Source organism: Chiloscyllium plagiosum, unplaced genomic scaffold (assembly GCF_037043375.1).
Source record: "Chiloscyllium plagiosum isolate Xiang-an unplaced genomic scaffold, Cpla_swu_hap1 HiC_scaffold_16, whole genome shotgun sequence".
Taxonomy (NCBI): domain Eukaryota; kingdom Metazoa; phylum Chordata; class Chondrichthyes; order Orectolobiformes; family Hemiscylliidae; genus Chiloscyllium; species Chiloscyllium plagiosum.
In genome coordinates this window covers 84940268-84961592 of record NW_028270154.1, presented here as the reverse complement: position 1 = coordinate 84961592, position 21325 = coordinate 84940268, and the positions used below count along the sequence as shown (strand labels likewise).

At 43.3% G+C, this 21325-nt stretch overlaps 1 protein-coding gene across 4 annotated transcripts in view; it reads left to right on the top strand.

Annotated features, from left to right (window-relative positions):
- The window catches only part of jakmip2 (janus kinase and microtubule interacting protein 2), a 277735-nt gene that overhangs the window by 129209 nt on the left and 127201 nt on the right, over positions 1–21325 (top strand). For all 4 annotated transcript variants that reach the window (XM_087995064.1, XM_043704011.2, XM_087995065.1 and 1 more), the window contains 3 exons: positions 6360–6406; positions 12175–12358; positions 14020–14278. In XM_087995064.1, the coding sequence (XP_087851190.1) occupies positions 14150–14278 (129 nt within the window). In that variant the 5' untranslated portion in view covers positions 6360–6406; positions 12175–12358; positions 14020–14149. The remainder of the gene's footprint in view (positions 1–6359; positions 6407–12174; positions 12359–14019; positions 14279–21325) is intronic.

The window sequence follows — 21325 nt, the reverse complement described above, 5'->3', positions numbered from 1 at the left end:
CACCAATGTCTGGTATGAATACTCTTCGGAGGGTCGGTGTGGACCTATTGGGCCAAATGCCTATTTCCACACTGTAGGGATTGTATGAAAAAAATGTTTCATCAAAGTAATTGTTTATGCACTTCTGACAACTATTGATATTTAATTTTGTACAAGACCTAAATGGTTGTTTCTCTCGTGAGAGGCGTATGCATCATGATTGAGTTAGCTTTCAATGAACTATTGCAGGCGTATTGGTCTGAACAGCCTCTTTCTGTGCAGTAACACTTCTGTGAATTGAATCCAGGATTATACCTTCACTCTCCAGTGATAAGAGTTGTCTGAAGTTAAGTTTGATTGCATGGAGACATTGCATTGCCCTCTACAGCTTCAATATGAAAATCGTCTCACCCAGCATTAAATCATTGTATATGTTTTCACTCTGTTTTGAAAGCAGAGACCCAGTCTGATGGAGCCGACAAGAGAGCCATGCAGGTTGATTTTCAACAGATATTCTTTCTGAGTGGTAACCCCTCGTTGAGACTGATTGAAAGCATTTTTTTGCAAATTGCTATTCTGTGGAGTTCTGTCGGTTTTTTTCTGTAAGAGCGGTCAGCCTGTCCACTGTGAAATGAGGCATTTCTGAAATCAATCATTATGCTTCAAATTTATAGGTTTATTGTCATCTCAACATCACTGGTTGGGGATGATTGATACTGTGAATATTGAACAACCTCTGAGTACTGATTACTTTCCAAAGGAAAGCGCCATGGTAACAAAGGTATTGTAAAAGCACAAAGCTGTCAGGTTACTGACTGTGTATTTAGATGATGCAGTGTAAATGCTTTGAAATACATGTCGAACCTTGAACTTTGCAGGAGTTCTTGTCTCTGTTGAATAATTCCGGCTCCAATTCCAGGCCCAATTACAACCAGTTATCATAGTGGAGAAACTCCCCTGAGTTCTGGAGTTCTGCACTTGTCATGAGATTCAATCCACTTTGCTTAAATTCCTGGCAACACATATTTTGCAGCTGAGGGATATTCTTCCTGAGGTTTTCAGAGAATGATGCTTGTTAAAATAGATCTGATGTGGTTATTTTGAAAAGTGCATTAAATCTAATGATGTTGCATGGAACTGGATGGGGAAATGGAACTGCTTAGAATCTTATAGCATTAAGGCTTCTCCCTAAGTCTGTTAATAGTCTTAGTAGCATAGGGATGAATCTTGTAATTTATTGCTTAAGTATCAGTTGCATGTTTCTTTTCTTTGGATGGTTTTTTTTGTGCAAGGCCTAATGAGAGACCTCACACAATCTTCGTAAATTTACTTCAGTAATTATCTACCTGCCCCTCCTTATGGCATTCCCTCACATCCATTTCAACCCCATCTTGCTACGCACTATTCCTGGAAGAATGCACCACTCAATGGATATCCATTCCCTGTGCCAAATTTAAAATGCCACAGTGCACCTAGAGTTGTGCTGGGATCCCGAAACTGCCCCTGCTCAGTGATGGATATTCTGTCAGAAGGTGCCGGGGAGGTGGAGATGGTGCCACCCTTTACCGACAGCGAGCTGGAGATACTGGTGGACAGGGAGCTGCCAAGGAAGAACGTCTCCTTCCCAGAGCATTGGCACAGGGTGCCACAGTGCCAAATTTTGACTGCTTGGCCTGGGGTTGCTGCTTGGGTGAGTGCAGTCTCCGTGGTTCTGAGGAATGAGCAGCAAAAGGGTCAGTGATCTGCTGTGCTCTGGGATGGTATGGTGCCTCAGGGGTTAGCACTGCTGCCTCACAGCGCCAGGGACCTGGGTTTGCTAGGGTGGATATTTAACTTGCAGCCACATCTCTGAGATACCCACAATGTCATACATTTGAATTTTAGTCTGTGCTGTGAGCTCATTTACCTTGTTTTGTATAATGCTGTGTTTAAGTACAACACCCTCAGTCCCCCATTCCCTGACCCCCTTCTCACAGTTGTTCCCTTTATCTGCTGTGCCTGAGGTTAGATTTCTGACCCTTTCCAAACTCTCTGTTCTGTTTAATAACCGAGGTTATTAAAGTCCTGGAAACTTTAATAACCTCGGTTGAGCCCTCACTCCCTCTAGCTTTTTCCACAATTTCCATGCAACTGAAACTACCTCCGCCACCCTACACTATTTAGGTTAAAGCCCTATCCACAGCCCTAGGTTATGCAATTCCCCAGGACGCCTGCTCCAGTAGGATTCAGATGTTGCCCATCCCTTTGCAACAGCTCCCTCCTTCCCCAGCAATTCCCATGAATTTGAACCTGTTTCTCCCACACTTATCTCTGAACTATATGTTTACCTCTTTAATCTTGTTGACCCTGTGCCAGTTTATTCCTTGCTGTGGTGGTAATCCAGAGATTATTATCTTTTTGCTCTGCTTTTTAATTTAACCCCTCGCTGCTTATATTTCCCTTTCCAGAACCTTTTCCCTCTTTCTACCTCCATCATTGGTACCTACATGACCTTTCCCTCGTTCCACTCCTGGTTCCTCTGCAACCCAGATGAGATATCCCGAACCGGGGTACCAGGCAGGCAACACGACATTCAGTTCTGGACGAGCTGAAAGTTTCTCTTAATATTAGAAAGACTGAAACCATTATTTTCTATCCTCAGTCTAAGCTTCTTCCCAAGCTATTGACTCCATTCTTCTTCCTGACAACAGTCTGACCTTAAACCAGTCTGTTCTGCAACCTTGGTGTTACCTTTTGATCTTCGGATGAGTTTCTGATCCCTTATTCATGCCATGTAGACCACCAACATCTATCTCCATAATGTCATCTGTTTCAGCTCATCTGCTGCAGAAAGCTTTCATGCATGGTTTAGTTATCTCTAGACTTTATTGTTCCAACACTTTGCTGCCCTGGTCTCCCACATTTTAACTTTTATTAATTTTTTGAGGTCATGTGAAATTCTGCTACCCATGTCTTAAGTCCCCCAAGTCTTGTCTTATTTTCCCCCATCACCCCTATACTCACTGACCTATGCTGGCTCCTGACCAAGCAACCTCTCAATTCTGAAATCGTCATCCTGATTAACAAATCTCATTATGATCTTGTCCCTGTTATTTCTTTAATCGGTCTATCCTTGAAATTCGTGTCTTTTGTGCATCTCCAATTTTAATTGTTCCCTTTGGTTCCCTTTGGCTCTTCCAGTTACTCGAGTCCTAAGTTCTGAAACCTGGGACTCTTGATCCTGGGTCACAGACAATACTGTCTATTCCCCTGACCACACTGTCCCTGATTGCCCCTACATATCCCTTTTTGTCTCCTGTTGAACAGCTCCCTGTACCACGGTGCAGTGTTCAGTTTGCTCATCCTTCCTCCAGCCCCCATTCTCATGCGAACAGTGAGTGAGAGTCTCAACCTTGTCAGACCAGTTTAAGGGCTGAGGCTCTTTCAGCGTTACGTCCTGAGTCCTGCTACCTGCCTCATTTGTGGTCATACTCTCCTGTCCCTGAGTGCTGACCACATTAAATAATTCAAGTGGTGAGACAGCCTCCGGAAATGTAGCGTCCAGGTAACTCTTCCCCCTTCCTAATGTGCCACGATGTTTGAAGCTCAGACTGCAGCTCATAATTGTCTTCAAAGTCCACTGCCTGATTGACCCAGGATCTGTGCGATTATGCAACACATTGTGACTTCCACAGGAGTGCATGCTGAATTGGTCTCATTGTCTAAATGAAGCAGAAGAGGTTTGCCAAAGGGCAGAAGGTCATTCAGAGGTCGTCCAGTGTGAAAAGAGCAGCGTCGAAGGTAAGTGGGAGAGAGAAACCTTCAAAATGGCACCGCTCTGCTTCCAATAATTACAAAAAATATCTGAGCTAAATGTTGGATCACATTTAATTGCCTTAGATGGCTCTCCATTAGCTGTGTTGGAAACCTGCTATGTGCAGGAGAAAGTGAGAACTGCAGATGCTGGAGATCAGAGTCGAGAGTGTGGTGCTGGAAAAGCACAGCAGGTCAGGCAGCATCCGAGGAGCAGGAAGATCGAAGGACTTATGTTCAAAACGTCGAATTCCTGATGAAGGGCTTATGCCCGAAATGTCGATTCTCCTGCTTCTCGGACGCTGCCTGAGTTGCTGTGCTTTTCAGGCACTACACTCTTTACCTGCTATATGCAAACAGGTCACCCTGTGATCTCCCCACTCCAATTCCATCTCTAAAATACGAGGTAAAAACAATGACTGCCACCGCAGGAACTGTAAAACCTGTGCCCACACCTCCTCCCTCACCTCCATCCAAGGCCCTAAAGGAGCCTTCCACATCCATCAAAGTTTTACCTGCACATCCACTAATATCATCTATTGTATCCATTGCTCCCGATGCGGTCTCCTCTACATTGGGGAGACTGGGCGCCTCCTAGCAGAGCGCTTTAGGGAACATCTCCGAGACACCCGCACCAATCAACCAAATCGCCCCGTGGCCCAACATTTCAACTCCTCCTCCCACTCTGCCGAGGATATGGAGGTGCTGGGCCTCCTCCACCGCCGCTCCCTCACCACCAGACGCCTGGAGGAAGAACGCCTCATCTTCCGCCTCGGAACACTTCAACCCCAGGGCATCAATGTGGATTTCAACAGTTTCCTCATTTCCCCTTCCCCCACCTCATCCTAGTTTCTAACCTCCAGCAACTTGATCCCCTGACTTGTCCGGACTTGTCCGACCTGCCCAGCTCCTTTTCCACCTATCCACTCCACCCTCTCCTCCTTGACCTATCACCTTCATCTCCTTCCCCACTGACCTATTGTACTCTATGCTACTCTCTCCCCACCCCCACCCTCCTCTAGCTTATCTCTCCACGCTTCAGGCTCTCTGCCTTTATTCCTGATGAAGGGCTTTTGCCCGAAACGTCGATTTTGCCTGTCCTCGGATGCTGCCTGAATTGCTGTGCTCTTCCAGCACCACTGATCCATCCATCTCTAAAATAGTCCAGTGGTGGGAAAGAGCGGGGGAATCAATGGATGGGTCAGTGGGACTACTTTTAACTCTTGCCATTTCCAAATCTGGCATAAAACACCTTTCATTCGCACGTGGGATTAATGCCATCGAAAGACATACCTTAGCAAAGTCGACGTAAAAATCAATTGTACTTGAAAGTTAGAATAAGTTTGATGCTTCACATGATGAAATTTCTCTTTTGAAACCTTCAGAGGTGAACGCATTGTGTCACATTGAATCTACAGACAAGAATTCTTGCACAATGACAAGTTGGTCAGTCTCTGGTGAGATGCCAGTGGTGCAGTTTGGGCTCTTAGTACCTGGGAAAGAGAGATAAAACAAAGTCAAGCTGGAGCTTGCCCCGATCTTTCCTCAGATGTTCTCCAATAAAGTAGTTTTAACGTGGTCTCCTGGAAGAATCTGACTAGACTATTGAGCCAATCAGCTCCCAGAATGAACATCCTCAGTGCCAATCTGCTCCACCGTGGTCATAGGGCAAGTGGGAAAGGGCCATCACTCACATTCCATGATTATTTTAGTTTTAAAAAATCATGTTCAGGCATTACATCATGTACCACTACAATGTTTTAGACCTTAATGAAATCTACCACTTTCAAAATATGCCCTTTACACTTCAGTTCTTTCCATGTTCATCATTTTAGAATCCCTACAGTGCGGAAACAGGCCATTCAGCACACAACAGCCCTCCAAAGAGCATCCCGGTCCCATACTCTGTAACCCTGCATTTCCCATGGCTAATCCAGCTAGCCTACATATCCCTGGACACTATGGGCTAATCAGCATGGGCAATCCACCCTAACCTGTACATCTTTGTGACAGCGGGAGGAAACCGGAGCACCTGAAGGAAATCCATGTGGACACGTGGAGAACGTGCAAATTCCACGTGGACAGTCACCCGAGGCTAGAATCGAACCCAGGTCCCTGGTGCTGTGAGGCAATGGTGCTAACTGCTGAGCTACCATGCTGTTGTCTTTTCGGGTTTGGAATTTTCTTATTCTTTTTTGTGGCGTGTGAAATGTATATTATTGTCACAGGGTAGTAAGCTGAACTGGGAGAGAACTCCAAGTGAGTGTGATCAGTACATTTCCACATAATTACTCTGACATTCTCAGGAAGCAAACAACCTACTTCCACTGATTGATCCTATCTGAGGAATGCTGACCCAAGTGAGGTATCACAACATCAGAACTGTGTCCTTGTGGGAACTGTTACTTACTGTGCGAGGCAAATGGTGAAGGAAAATATAAAATGAGAACATGTTTGTTCTCATCATTGGAACAATGTTTTTTTTTGTAACATTCATTAGAATTGCCATTCTCAAAATAGATGAACAGAGTGAATTGTTCACTTGTAATTCAAAATTAACTTGAATGTTTTTGTCATCCATTTCACAGATGATGGCAGCTTCATTAACTAACGGAATGGATATGGATGGATGAAGGTATGATGAGCAGATGCAAATCCCAATATTGTTGATTTAGAAATGCTACTAGACAAATAATCAATTGTTTTTCAAACAACGTAGGACCACAAGACATTGGAACAGAAGTAGGCCATTTAGCCTGTGAATCCAATGCTCCATCATTCAATGAGACCATGGCTGATCTGATTAACCCTCAACTCCAATTTCCTGCCTTTTCCCCATAAACCTTGCCTCTCTATTGATTAAAATTCTTTCTACTTTAGCCTTGAATATATCTAATGATCCAGCCTCACTGACTGGAAAAGAATTCCACAGATTCATTACTCTCTGTGAGAAGAAATTCCACCTCATCCCTTCCTTAATCTGACATTATGCCATCTAGGCCTGGACACTCCAACAAGGGGAAACAATCTCTTTGCATCAATCCTGTAAAGTCCCCTAACAATTTTCTATAACAGAACAATGGTGACCTAATATAGAGATGCTGGACAATACTGGGGTCTAAAGACGAAAAAAAAAACCAAATCCTATTCCCCTCCTATTCTTGTAACCTCTTCAGTTCAGCCATTTTGTGTTAATACTGTCCACACATTGGGCAATTTTGTTACTCTACTGAGTTATGTTTTTATGGAATATCTTCTCATTGGGTCAACCTGTATTATGTTGCCGCTAAGTTATCGCATTTCATGGCTGTACAGCAAGGATACTGTGTTTGTGTACTAAGGGGTGAGGGGATTTTATAAAGCCCCAAAAGTGACTATCTCTGTGTGTTCTTCAATTTTCAATCCACGTTAACACATTATCCTCATACCTAAGTCCCCATCTTGTGGAATAACGTTTTAGTGGCACTTTTGTGCATACCTTCTGGAAATCCAAAGCCAGTTTCCCTTAATGAATTCTGCTTGTTATATTCTCAAAGAACTATAGCAAATTCATAAAGCATGATTCTCCTTTTGCATGTTGACTTTGTGTTAATCTTTTCTCATTGACCTACTGTTTCTTCCTTAAGGATGAACACTAGCATTTTTCCCAATGACACATGTTAGGTTAACTGGCCTGTAGATTCCTACTTTCTGTTGCTCTCCTTTCTTGAACTGGTGACAAGGTTTCCAATCCATAGGAATCCTCTCAGAGTGTTCTGGAATGTTCTACCCAATGCTCCAACTATCCTTAAAACTACATCCTTTAAAACCCTTGGATACAGGCCATCAGATCTTGGCGACTTGTCTGCCCTCCGTCTCATCAATTTATTAGACACTGTGCTCCTGTCAATGAAACTGATTCGAGTTCTTTCCTCCCATTAGCACTTTGCCCATCTGTCATTTATAAAGATGTCGGTAGTTTCCTCCATTATGAAGAATAATTCAAAATGTCGGTTTAAATTACCTGCCATTTCCTTGTTATGAATTTCCCCAGTTTCATCCTCCAGTGGTCCCTCACTTAATTTTAACGTATTTACAGAAACTCTTGCTGCTATTTTTCACATTTGCCGGTTTTCCCCCAGTTAATACTTCCACAATGACAGGCGATTGGAAGCCGATGGTCATGATTTCAGACTGAATTGAGGTGGCTCCACTCTCTCACCCACTCTGCAGTTGCTCTATCCAGTGTGGAGACCACATTGTGAGCAGCAAACACAGTTGACTGGAACTACAAGGTGATACGATCACTGCTGAACCAGCATGGCAATTGCATTTCTGGAATGAACCATTCAAATGGATTGTGACTGCCAATTTAGAAACATTTTCACCCTGTTTTACATCTATTTGGTGTTCCCATCCTGCTTCAAGGTCGTAGTGGAGGCAGTGCGTATATTTTGTATCACCAGCCTAGCCTCGGTTCAGGGGTCTGAGAGCCAGCTGAATTCACTGCTGCCCAATTTCTCCTTGTTCTTAATACCCAACCTGACCCCCTGTCAAATTTATACCGATACCCTAGCGAACTCCCAGCCAAATCAGACCCGCCCACCCAGAGTCCTCAAATGTTTCTCCCCCGTCTCACTGCGCTCCCCCACCCACAACCAGTTGCAGACCTGACCCATCCACCCTAACCCCACCCCACCAAGCCCCCAACACCATTTTCCCAGATGTATTTCATCATCCCCGACCTGCCCTACTGCTGCCCCATTTTCCTTGTCACCTGGCATACAACCTTGTACTCATCTAGTGCCCTACTGACCTGGCACATCCTACTCTTGCACTCAATGCAACTGTAACTGTGTTCATTTGGCATCCTCCCCAGCTGACACTCTACCCCTTACTCGTCTGGCATCTTGGTCCTTTCACCCTACCCACTCCCCAGTTGACACCAGATACACTGGTAACATCCTAAGTAGTTGGCACTCTGCCACTCTACACCCCTTACCCATCTGACACCTTGCCCTCCTGGATCCTAACGTCATAACGTATTTCCATTGCTTCTGGTTTGACAGCAGCTGTCAAAGTGGCTATCATTAAACTTCTAGGTTGTAGTCACTTGCTGCTCTGAAAAGGGGACATGGTTTCCCCTTCCTTTGATTTTTCTGTGCTACAAAAGAGCTGTCAGAATGAAAGTGCAGCTCCACATTTCTGAGGGCACCCTGAGAGGCACCTCCCCTCAGAAAGTCAGAGCTCCCTGCTTTCATTTAAAGAGTAGGGCTGGAGTGGGCTTACCATTCCATGAAAATCAGGCCCAAGATTCTTTTCAACACATGGCTGTACCTCACCTCACTGAAGATGTAATTAACTAATTTGCCAGAAACTGGAAAATGAGCCAGTCACAAGGGTTTCTTGATTGAAAGGAAGAGTAATTTTATTGAATTGCAATCCTGAGAAAAATATTGAAGACCCAACACCAAGTGTACATACATAAACAGATACAAAGTGTAAAAATGGGAGAATGTCTAGCACAGAACTGTACATTGAAGAATATATAATCTTAAGACCTCAGTGTATCTTCAGGTGTAAGATTTTAGCCCGAGACTGCATTTAGACCATGAGACATAGGAGCAGAAATTAGGCTGTTCAGCCCATGGAGACTGCTCTGCCATTCGATCATGGCTGATAGTTTTTTCAACCCCATTTTCCTGCTTTCTCCCTGTAACCTTTGATCCCCTTGGCAATCAAGAACTTACCTGTCTCTGTTTTAAACATACTCAATGACCTGGCCTCTACAGCCTTCTGAGGCAATGAATTCCATAGATTTATCACTCCCTGGCTGAAGAAGTTTCTCCTTATCTCTCTTCTGAAAGGTCTTCCCTTTACTCTATGGCTGTCCCCTCTGGTCCTCATCTCTCCTGCCAATGGAAACGTTTTCCCAATATCCATCCTGTTCCAGGCTGTTCAGTATTCTGAAAGTTTCAATCAGATCCTCCCCTTATCCTTCTAAACTCCATTGAGTACAGACCCAGAGTCCTCAATGTTCCTCGTATGTTAAACCTTTCATTCCTGGCATCATTCTCGTGAACCTCCTCTGGACTCGCTCCAGGGTCAATACACCTTTCCTCAGGTATGGGGCCCAAAATTGCTCACAATACTCCAAATGAGGTTTGATCAGAGCCTTATAAAGCTTTTGTTTGGGATGTCTTGATGTTTGAGTGTTTCTCCTCAGTTTGTGTTATTACTGGGTGGTTCATCCTGAAGAGCCTGAGAAAGAGAGAGAGTGACATCTCCCTGCCAGTTACAGGTCCATTTCCCCACTCCGTAAGAAACAGCTCCCTGCAATCCAGGTGGTTTACATATTGTTTGAATTCTTTGTTTTCCTGGTAGTTAATCACAGGAGATGTTTCTTCATCTCCAACGTGTGAATTTTCCATAAAGGGGGAAATCAAACTGGAGATATAGATCTGGTTGTCAGGTTTCAGTCTCTTTTGACCATGTGTTCACCTCATTTCAGAATCGTTTTTGTTTATTAGTGGAGTTGTGAAACTTGACAGAGCCTCAGAACAACATGGCGAGGGCAGTGAGGCATCTGGGACCTTGGTCATTAGCTTTAATGAATGAAATTAAAAGTTTGGGAAAAAATGCACAAATACAGAAGAAATTGGGTGAATAAGGTCAATTCAAGTACAGGAAAGGAAATCAAGGATTAAAAGACTTGTTTACAATTGAGAAAGAAGAGACAGAAATGAAAATTAAGAAAAAAAATGCTTCACATTTTTGAAACTCTTTGAAGATTTTACTGCATATAGAAATGATACTGAACAGCTAAAATTGTTTCTGTTTTTATATTGTCATATTTTTATAAGAGTACTTGATTCTTAGTTCCAAACCTTAACCTTGATTTCCCATGTATTTCATTGCACAATGTCTAAATGCACCAAGTTTCTAAAAAGTAACATAGGGATCTCAATGCAAACTGACTTCAGATGGTGAAAATCACCAACAATTTCTAGACAAACTCTAGGATTGCAGCTCTGGGCATGTCTTTCAAATTGAGGCTGACTTCTGCATTCATAAGAAACATTCCTTGCTGTGAACACATGGTAATCTTTTCAGAAAGATGTTGGCCAATGATGTGCCAATGCTAGCCTTTCAGTTAATGGTCTGGGTATATGGGACAGGTATTAAGCCCCACTACTTGGACTACAGCACTGTAAGGCTCGTTCAAGTTGAATCACTGAGTTTGGGTTTGATCTCCCTTCACGGACTTCAGCCAAGTGCCAGTTGAGTTGACACTGCAGCTCATTCGGTGGGAACAAATTTCAGCGTTTGAAAGGAAGGACTGGGGAAATCAGGACTGCAGTCACTAGAGGCCAGGGGAATCATAGATTGAAGACCAGAACAAGGCTGGTGTTACCTCCTTTCATTGCAGGATTCTCCCACTCTGGGTTTGTGGCATTCTCTGTTGAATTCTGCTGTTGTCCTCTCCAAGTATTAAAATAAACCTAGTCCCGTGATTTAGAGCTACAGTAGATGAGTGATGGGTTGCAGTTGGGGATGGAAGTCTTCTGCGTCCCTCATCCACTTACCCAACTGAGATAACTGGATTGCCAGACAGGGCAGCAAGTTGGTTAGTGTTGCTGCTTCTCAGTGCCAGGGACCCGAGTTCAATTCCAGCTTTGGGTGAATGTGTGCCATTTGCGCGTTCTCCCTGTGTCTTTGTGGATTTCCACTGGGTGCTCCAGTTTCCTCTCATAGTGCAAAGGTGTAAAGGTTAGGGTGGATTGGCCATGCTAAATTACCTGAAGTATCCAGGGACGTGCAGGCTAGGTAGATTAGCCATGGTAAATGTGGTGTTACGGGGATAGGGTAGGATGCTGTTTGGGGGGTGGTCACTGCAGACTAGATGGGCTGAATTTCCTCTTTCTACACTGTAGGGATTCTCTGATGTATTGTTCATCTCCATCTTTCATCACTTGGCTGATGGTCGCGAGTAGGTAACTGGGGTGGTAACTGGCTGGGTTCAAAATCTGACTGAGTTCAAAAGCCATTTTCATGGATTCCCTACAGCATGGAAACAGGCCCTTCAGCCCAACAAGTCCACACTGACCCTTTGAAGTGTAATCCACCAAGACCCATTCCCCTACACTATTACTCTACATTTACCCCTGACTAATGCACCTAACCTACACACCCCTGAACACTATTGGCCAATTCACCCTAACCTGCATATCTTTGGATTGTGGGAGGAAACCAGAGCACCCATAGCAAACCCTCACAGACACGGGGAGAATGTGCAGACTCCACACAGAATATCACCCCAGGCTGGAATCGAACCTGGGTCCCTGATACTGTGAGGCAGCAGCACTAACCACTGAGCCACCATGCCACCCTAATTTTATGATCCTCTTTTCTCCCTTTCTCCAGGTGCTGGCTCATGCTGGTGTTTTTGTTTTCCTTTGGGATTCGTGAGTTGTACAGTTTATCATCCAGGAGTCATTCTTCACATCTGACCACACGGTCAGCAATATCAATTGCACGAAGGCTTAGGTTGTCAATACCGAATCGCCCTTGATTGTCTTAACCAGAGATGTTAATTAATTTCGTTCAGGTAATAAAAATCCTAATATCGCGGACAAGAATTTGATGCATGTGCATGAAATGTTCACATGAAAGTGTTTCTGGCAGTGCTCCAACCCTGAAGATCGGGCTAAGTAAAAACTGAAAGGACTGCGGATGCTATAAATCAAAAACAAAAACAGAAACTGCCGGAAAAGCTCAGCAGGTCTGATGCCATCTGTGCAGAGAAAGCAGAATTAATGTTCTGGGTCGGATGACCCTTCATCAGAACTGAATTAACTCTGATTTCTCTTAGCGAGTTTTGAGAAGATTTTGTAGCTCAGGTTGAGGTTCTGGATGTAGGTTTGCTCGCTGAGCTGGAAGGTCCATTGCCCGATGTTTCACCACCCTACTAGGTAACATCTTCAGTGGGCCTCAGGAGAAATGCTGCTCTTAATTCCTGCTTTCTATTTAGGTTTCTTTGGGTTGGTGATGCCATTTCCTGTGGTGAGGTCACTTCCTGTTCTTTTTACAGGGGGTGGTAGATGGGGTCTAACTCGATGTGTTTGTTGACGGAGTTCCTGTTGGAATGCCATGCTTCTAGGAATTCTCGTGCATGTCTTTGTTTGGCTTGTCCTAGGATGGATGTGTTATCCCAGTCAAATTGGTGTCCTTCCTTACCTGTATGTGAGGATACTAGTGAGAGAGGGTCATTTCGTTTTGTGGCTAGTTGGTGTTCATGTATCCTGGTGGCTAGTTTTCTGCCTTTTTTCTAATGTAGTGTTTGTTACAGTCCTTGCATGGTATTTTGTAAATGACCTTAGTTTTGCTTGTTGTCTGTATAGGGTCTTTCAAGTTCATTAGCTGCTGTTTTCGTGTGTTGGTGGGTTTGTGGGCTACTATGATGCCAAGGGGTCTGAGGAGTCTGGCAGTCATTTCCAAGATGTCTTTGATGTAGGGGAGAGTGGCTAGGGTTTCTGGACATGTTTTGTCTGCTTGTTTGGTGCTGAGAAATCAGCAGACTGTGTTCATTGGGTACCCATTCTTTTTGAATACATGGTCTCGGTAATTTTCCTCTGCTCTGCTTAGTTCCTCTGTGCTGCAGTGTGTGTTGGCTCGTTTAAATAATGTTCTGATGCAGCTCCATTTGTTGGGTGTTGGGGTGATTGCTGATTTCTCTCCACAGGTGTTGCCAGCTTTTCCAGCAATTTTTGTCTTTGTTTCTGAAGATCAGGCTGTTTGACAATAAGAGTGTTATCACACATATATCACACATGTATACGAGAGGTCACTGGATCATGCTCAAGATTGCTCGGTCTGGCTAATTTCTTGTTTCTTCAGTTTATGTTGTTAAGGTCAGTGCACAGAAATAAAGGCTTGGATTTAAGGTGCGTTTCACAACCACTGGATGACACAAAGCACTTTACAACACAGAAGGGTCTGATTTCTCTCCAGCTTTTTCAGCGATTTCTGTTTTGGATTGTGAAAGTAATGTTGGAAGTGTATCTGTGTGTGAATATCCAAATCGTTTTAATAGATGCTGCTAGAAGTTTATGTATTCTTTATCCCCCCCCCCACATCTAAGCAACTGATTGAGAGCAGATAAAAGTTGCCATCATCATGGTAATATCAATTTTGTCATTGCATGTGAATAAGCAATGAACCTTCTGTTGTATCATAACTGAGTTGTTTCCTCTGGTATCTTTGTTACAGGCCTTACACAGCAGAACTGGTGGCAGGAGGGAGCTGAGGGATGTGATACAGAATGCGCTAGTGGATTCGCATTAAAAAGAAAATGGCAATTTATTCTTGATTTGAAAAGAATTGAAGGGAAGAACTGAAGATGTCCAAGAAAGGGCGTGGGAAGGCTGATAAGCCTGAAGCCCTTATAGCTGCCTTACAAGCTGCTAATGAAGATCTTAGGACTAAACTGACTGATATACAAATAGAATTTCACCAGGAGAAATGTAAGGTGAGTGATGTCTCTCTTGTTTGGTTAAGTGTAGCCAAAGACAACGAAGAATAATTTGGGAAGGCTTTCTCAAATTATTATCAAATAAACATTTACTCAGAACAGATCAGTAGGTATTTAAAACAACATTGGAGGATTCCAGACCAAGATTGCAATTGTTGTAACCACTCTACTCACTTTAATAGAGGCTTCTAATCTGTTTACCCAACAAAATGATCAACAGCCTTTTATCGAGTAAGAAAAATCTACTTGACCTCATCCTTAAAAATCTGCTTGTCATTGATGTATCAGCCCATGACTTAATTGGCAGAAATGGTCATGGAACAATCCCTTCAGAATTGAATTTGGGGAAACATCCCCCTCTCCCAGTGGTATTACCTCCATGCTAAATTGGATTGATTGCAAACAAACCTTCTATTTCAAAGCTGGGCATCCATGAGGAACTGACCATGGGTGCCTGAAGCAACACAACTAGATTGAGCCTGAACCCATAACCTCATGGTCTAGTACATCCTTCACTTTAGAATCATAGAATCCCGATAGTGTGGAGACAGGCCATTTTGGCCCAACAATTAGCATCATCGTTAAGTTGAGGTACCAATCCTGGTTCAATGAAGCAGTCAGGACAGAATGTCGGGAGCAGTGACCGGCATATCTACAACATAGGGTTACAGTTCACTGGCCCCGTTAGGTTGCTGGTGCTCCATTTGACCTCTGCCAGGACCAACCAGCTCCTAATCTTGCTGCAGTCTTGATTCAAATAAGGGCAACAGAGCTGATCACTAGAGGTACAGTCAGAGTGTGACTGCCTTTGATATCAAGGCAGTGTTAGACTGAATGTGGGCATCAAGGAGCCCACATTATACTAATATCAGTGGGAAATTGGGGGAGCAGCTGTCTATTTTTTGTAGTCATAGATAGTACCAAAGAAAATTACAGTGGTTTTTAGAGGTCAGTCATCTTGGTTCCAGGATCTCTCTGTTGCTCAGGGGAGTATTCTAGGCCGAACCATCTTCAGCTGCTTCATTGATGACCTCCTTTTCTTCATAAGATCAAAATTGAGAAGTTTACTGATTGTACAATGTTCAGCACCATTTGTGACACCTTTGATACTGAAACAGACTGCATTTAATTGCAGCAAGCAGTGGACAGTCCCAAAGTTCAGACTTACACAAGTGCAAGGCAATGACCATCTCCAACAAGTGAGAATCTAATCATTGTGCCTTGGTATTCAGTGGTGTTACCATCACTGAATTCTCCAATTATCAACATCCTGGGGATTACCATTGGCCAGAAACCTAACTGGACCAACCATGTAAATACTGTGACTACAACAGCAGGTCAGAGGATAGAAATCCTGCATCAACTAACTCATTGCCTGACTTCTCCAAAGCTTGAAAACATTTACAAGACACCCATCAGGTGTGTGATGGAATACCTTTCACTTGCCTGGATGAGTGCAGCTCCAACAAATTGAAGTTCACCACCAACTCTTGACAAAGCAGCCCAGTTTTTTGGCAGTTTTTCACCACCTTCAACACTCACTCCCTTCACTACTAATGCACAGTGACATCGATGAGTACCATCTACAAGATGCACTGCAGCAATTCACTAAGGTTCCTTCAATGTCACCTGCAACCTTTGCCACCTACACTGGCAAAGGCAACAGATACATGGGAACCACCACCTGCAAGTTCCCATCCAAGTCACACACCATCTGGACTTGGAGATTTGTTGCTTTTCCTCCTCCTTCTACTGTGTCAAAATCCTGGAGCTCTCTTCCTCACTGCCTTGGGAGTCTACCTACACTCCAGGGACTGCAGCGGTTCAAGATGGCAGCGCAGCATCAACTTCCCCAGGGCAATTAGGGATGGGCAATAAATGGCAGCTCTGCCGGTGATGCTACATTCGGCAAAGAAATAAAACAAAATCATCAATAAGTAAGTAATTTTAGAAACCCTATGAATAGCATCAATTTGAGAGAGAGCATAGACAAGGTCATATTTCCAATTCCAGAAAATTTCTCCAATTTGCGTTTCTGGGCTGGGTAAATTTAGTGACCAGAATGCTACATAAATAGACACTTAATCTACAGGTCACAGTGTTCCTAAATCAAGTTGCTTTGATAATATTGAACATAATGTTAATGTTGAAAGCCTAACTGAAAGAATAGATAACTTTGTCAAGACAATTGCCAAGAGCTGACAGCGTGTCATCAGAGTGAATCTTTTCTCTATGGAGTTGCAATTTTCTATTACAATAGAAAACGTCTTCTCAAATATGTAGATAGGAAATTTATTTTCTCACATTCTCACTGATGATTCAGTGGTGTGACAATACTGGGGCTTTCAGAGGTATTTTTTGTCCTGGTTTCTTTTAGAGAGAGATTGGGGGACAGATAGCAAGCCGTCTATGAAATTAGGTTAGTGTTAGCCCACGAACTATCACACTAAAACAAGGACTGGAGCATTAATGGACCCCATACTCACAGCTAGCAGAACGAGCATCTAATACAAAATGCCCTGCAAGGACTGTAACATACATTACATTGGACAAACCGACAAGAAACTAGCTATCAGGACACATGAGCACCAACTAGCCATCAAAAGACATGACCAACTATCACTAGTATCCGTACACACAGACAAAGAAAGACACCAGTTTGACTGGGACAATGCATCCATCCTGGGACAGGCTAAACAAAGACACCCACAGGAATTCCTAGAGGCCTGGCATTCAAACCGGAACTCCATTAACAAACGTAAAGATTTGGGCCCCATTTACCAACCTCTCAGAAATAGAACCAAGAATGAAACCACCCGCCACAGCAAACCGAGACAGATAAATAGCAAGCGGGACAGAACACCATCGCTTCACTGGAGGCTCACTGATAATGTTACCTAGCATGGTGATGAAACATCTGAAAACAAGCCCATCAGCTCAGCGAGCAAACTTACAACCTAGTCTGTGAGAAATAAACAACTTGTGAGGCCTTGGGATTTTTTAAAAAAGTTGAAACAATAGACTCAGCCTTTCTGGGTGTGGTCGAGCTCTCACAGATCCAGGACTTTGCTTTAGCTTTCAGCAGTTGTTGCTGGGATCTCAGCAGTTTTGGAAGGTAGTGAATATCTCCCGGCTGCTACACCCTCTCTCTCCAAGTTGTCTTTTGATGTCCTTTCCTCCTGGTTTGGAGAACTGCATGTGAGACAAATCTGTTTCCTGCATTTGCCTTTTTGCGATAGGTGTGTTTATGGGATGTTACTATATTGGAACGGTTAATTAGTAATAATTTCCACATATGAAGTCCGCTATTACGAGGGGGCATAGCTTTAAATTAAGGGGTGGCAGGTATAGGACAGATGTTAGGGGTAGATTCTTTACTCAGCGAGTCGTGAGTTCATGAAATGCCCTGCCAGTAGCAGTGGTGGACTCTCCCTCTTTATGGGCATTTAAATGGGCATTGGATAGGCATATGGAGGATAGTGGGCTAGTGTAGGTTAGGTGGGCCAAAGGGCCTGTACTGCGCTGTATTTTTCTATGTTCTATGTATTAATTATTCTGTTAAATTTACCAGTAGAGTTAAGTTACTCCAAGTTGTTCTCCCTTTTGTTGTATTTCATCGATAGTATTTGAATAAGTTGTGTTTTCCTTAACGTCAAGTAATTTGACCAATCAAACTGCATCTGGAACACAGCACCTGACATTTACTTTTAAACTAAGACAAATTAGACTCTAGGCTACCTTCTTAATATATTTTGAGAGGGTCTGTTCTGGTCCATAACAAGCAGGTAGGTTTTGGCCAAAGGTGAGTTTGCTGATCTCAGCAAGATAATCAACAGATTTTTACAGGAAGATTTCTCATCGCGTTCTCTGGGGATCCATGCAAGGTCTCTTGTTTTTCTGAGTACTTAATTTATAATCTAGACCTTTTGTGCAAAGAGCACAGGTTCAATGTTGGTGACTTAAATCATGAAAATGTTGTGAACTGTGTGATGGAGTATGCTAAACTTCAAAAGGATGTAGACAGGTTGGTGGAATGGGCAGACAACTAGCAAGATGCAATTTAATGCAGAGAAGTGCGAAGTGATTCATTTGTGAGAAAGATTATGGAGATACTGTAAAGCAAAGGGTGCAATTCTAAAAGCACTGCAGGTTCTGGGATTGTATGTGAGCAAATCATTGAAGGTGACAGGGCAGGTTAATGAAGTGATTTATGAAAGAAAATCAGATGCTTTGAGCATTTTAAAAAGGGGAATATCATCAAAATAAAGGAAGCTATGATAAAGCTGTACAAAAATATAAATTTAGCCTCAATGATTGGACTGGCTCAGTGGTTAACACTGCTGCCTCACAGCACCATGGACCTGGAGTCGATTCCACCCTCAGGCAGATGTCTGTGTGGAGTTTGCAAGTTCTCCCTGTGTCTTTGTGGGTTTCCTCCCACAGTCTAAAGGTGTGCAGGTTAGGGTGGATTGGCCATGATAAATTGCCCCATATTGTCTAGGATTGTGTAGGCTAGGTGGATTGGCCATGGGAAATACAGGGATATGGTGGTGGGTTGGGGTCTGGGTGGGATGTGAACTCGATGGGCTAAATGGCCTGCTCCCACACTGTAGGGATTATGTGATTGTGTTCAGCTCTTGGCACCATGTTTTAGAGAAGATGGGAAAGCATTATTGTACAGAAAAGTTTCTCAAGAACAGCTCATGGGGATGAGGAACTGAGACTCATTGCTTGAGAGAAGAGAAGGCTGAGAGGCGATTTGATAAAGGTATCTCAAATTTGCAGGGTTAAGAGGAGAGGGTGTTACCATTGATGTTTGCACTTTGCATCACGGATACATGAATTGATTTGGCCTGTTTCTGTGCTGTAACCATTCGATAAATCTCTGCTCAGAATCATTACACGCACTATTGTTTCTGTTTTAAGTCCCTTCAAATTTTCACATGTTAATAATAAAAAAAAAGAAAAAGCAGAATAAAACTTAAAATTTACTCACTGACTATCTCAGCTGAGTTCCATTTGAACTACTTTGATTTTGCTTTCATAGAATCGTACAATACAGAAAAGGTCTTTCAGCCGAGAGTCTGCACAACAAACAAAATACAACTCTAAATCTAAACTAGCCCCATTTTCCATCACTTACCCTCCAAAGGTTGAGAGATTTCCCTCTTCAACCACCCTCCTAGGCAGCACACTCCAGACTTCCATCACCTTCTGGTTGAACATATTTTTCCTCAAATCCCCTCTTGATCTTATAGAGTCTCAGAGATGTACAACATGGAAAAAGACCCTACAGTCCAACTCGTCCATGCCGACCAGATATTCTAAATTAATCTAATCCCATTTGCCAGCATTTGTCCCATATCCCTCTTGAACCCTTCACATGCATATACCCATCCAGATGCCTTTGAAATGTTGTAATTGTACCAGCCTCTGGCAGCTCATTCCATACATGTACCATTCTCTGTGTGAAAAAGTTGCCCTTTGGGTCCCTTTTATATCTTTCCCCACTCACCCTAAACCTATGCCCTCTAGTTCTGGACTCCTCTACCCCGGGGAAAATATCTTTTGTATTTACCCTATCCATGCCCCTCATGTCATCCCTCAACCTCTGACACCTCAGGGAAAAACAGCCCCAGCCCTCCAAACCTGGTAACATCCTGGTAAATCTTTTGCCTTTCACCTTAAAATTATGTCTCATCATTATTAACACTTAACTAAGGGGGAGACAGTGAGGTCTGCAGATGCTGGAGATCAGAGTTAAGTGTGTTTCTGGAAAAGCACAGCAGGTCAGGCAGCATCCGAGGAGCAGGAAAATCAATGTGTTGGGCCACAGCTTTCTTCAGGATCCTGCAACACACTCTCAACACTTAACTAAGGGGAACCATTGCTTTCTATCCACCCTATCCATGCCTCTCATAACATTATATACCTCAATCAAGTGCCCCATCAGCCTTTCCTGGAGCGTCGGAGGCTGAGGGTTGCCTTATTGAGGGGCATGGATAGGATAAATAGATAAAGTCTTTTCCCTGGGGTGGGTGAATCCAGAACTAGAGGGCATAGGTTTTGGGTGAGAGGGGAAAAATTTAAAAGCGACCTAAGGGCAACTTTTTCGTGCATTTAAAAGGCATCTGGGTGGGTATATGAATAGGAAGGATTTAGACGGATATGGCCCAATTGCTGGCAAATGGGACTAGATTAGGTTATGGTATCTGGTTAGCATGGATCTGTTAGACTGAAGGGTCTGTTTCCATGCTGTACATCTCTATGACTCCATGACTCTACTGTAAAGAAAATAATCTGAGCTTGTCTAACCTTTCTTCATAGCTGTCTTTTCTGCCTGCATACAAAAAAATGAGAGTTCATTACTCATCAATTCAAATCTTCATTACAATTGAAAATAAATCAAAACCCTGTCAATTTTCTTGCTAACTTCACTGAATCTCAGAACCATGACTCCTGGACTGACTCACTGATAGAAGATTGCAATTTTGCTATTTGGGCAATTAAAATGAGAATTCTAATGCAGATGCTCATATGGAAAACTGATATTTACATATTACCTTTCACAACCAGTGAATGTCTCAAAGCACTTAATAAATAATAAAGTATTTTTGCTGCATAATCATAGAAAATGAAGAATCCAATTTGCACATAACAAATTCTTTTAGACAGCGATATGATAACAAGCTGACAGTCCCTTTATTCTCTGTGATGTTGATTCATGGATAGAATCCTGACAGTGTGGAAGCAGGCCATTTAGCCTGTCAAGTCCACACCAACCTCAAAAGAGCATCTTAGCCAGATCCACCCCCCCTACCAACTTTGCATGGCTAACCCACCTAGCCTGCCCATCCCTTGGCACTATGGAGCAATGCAGCATGGTCAATCCACCCGAACCTGCACATCTTTGGACTTTGGGAGGAAACCAGAGGAAACCCACACAGACACAGGGAGAATGTGCAAACTCCACACAGACAGTCGAACCTGGGTCCCTGGCACTGTGAGGCAGCAGTGCAAATCACCGTGCCAGTAAACATTGAC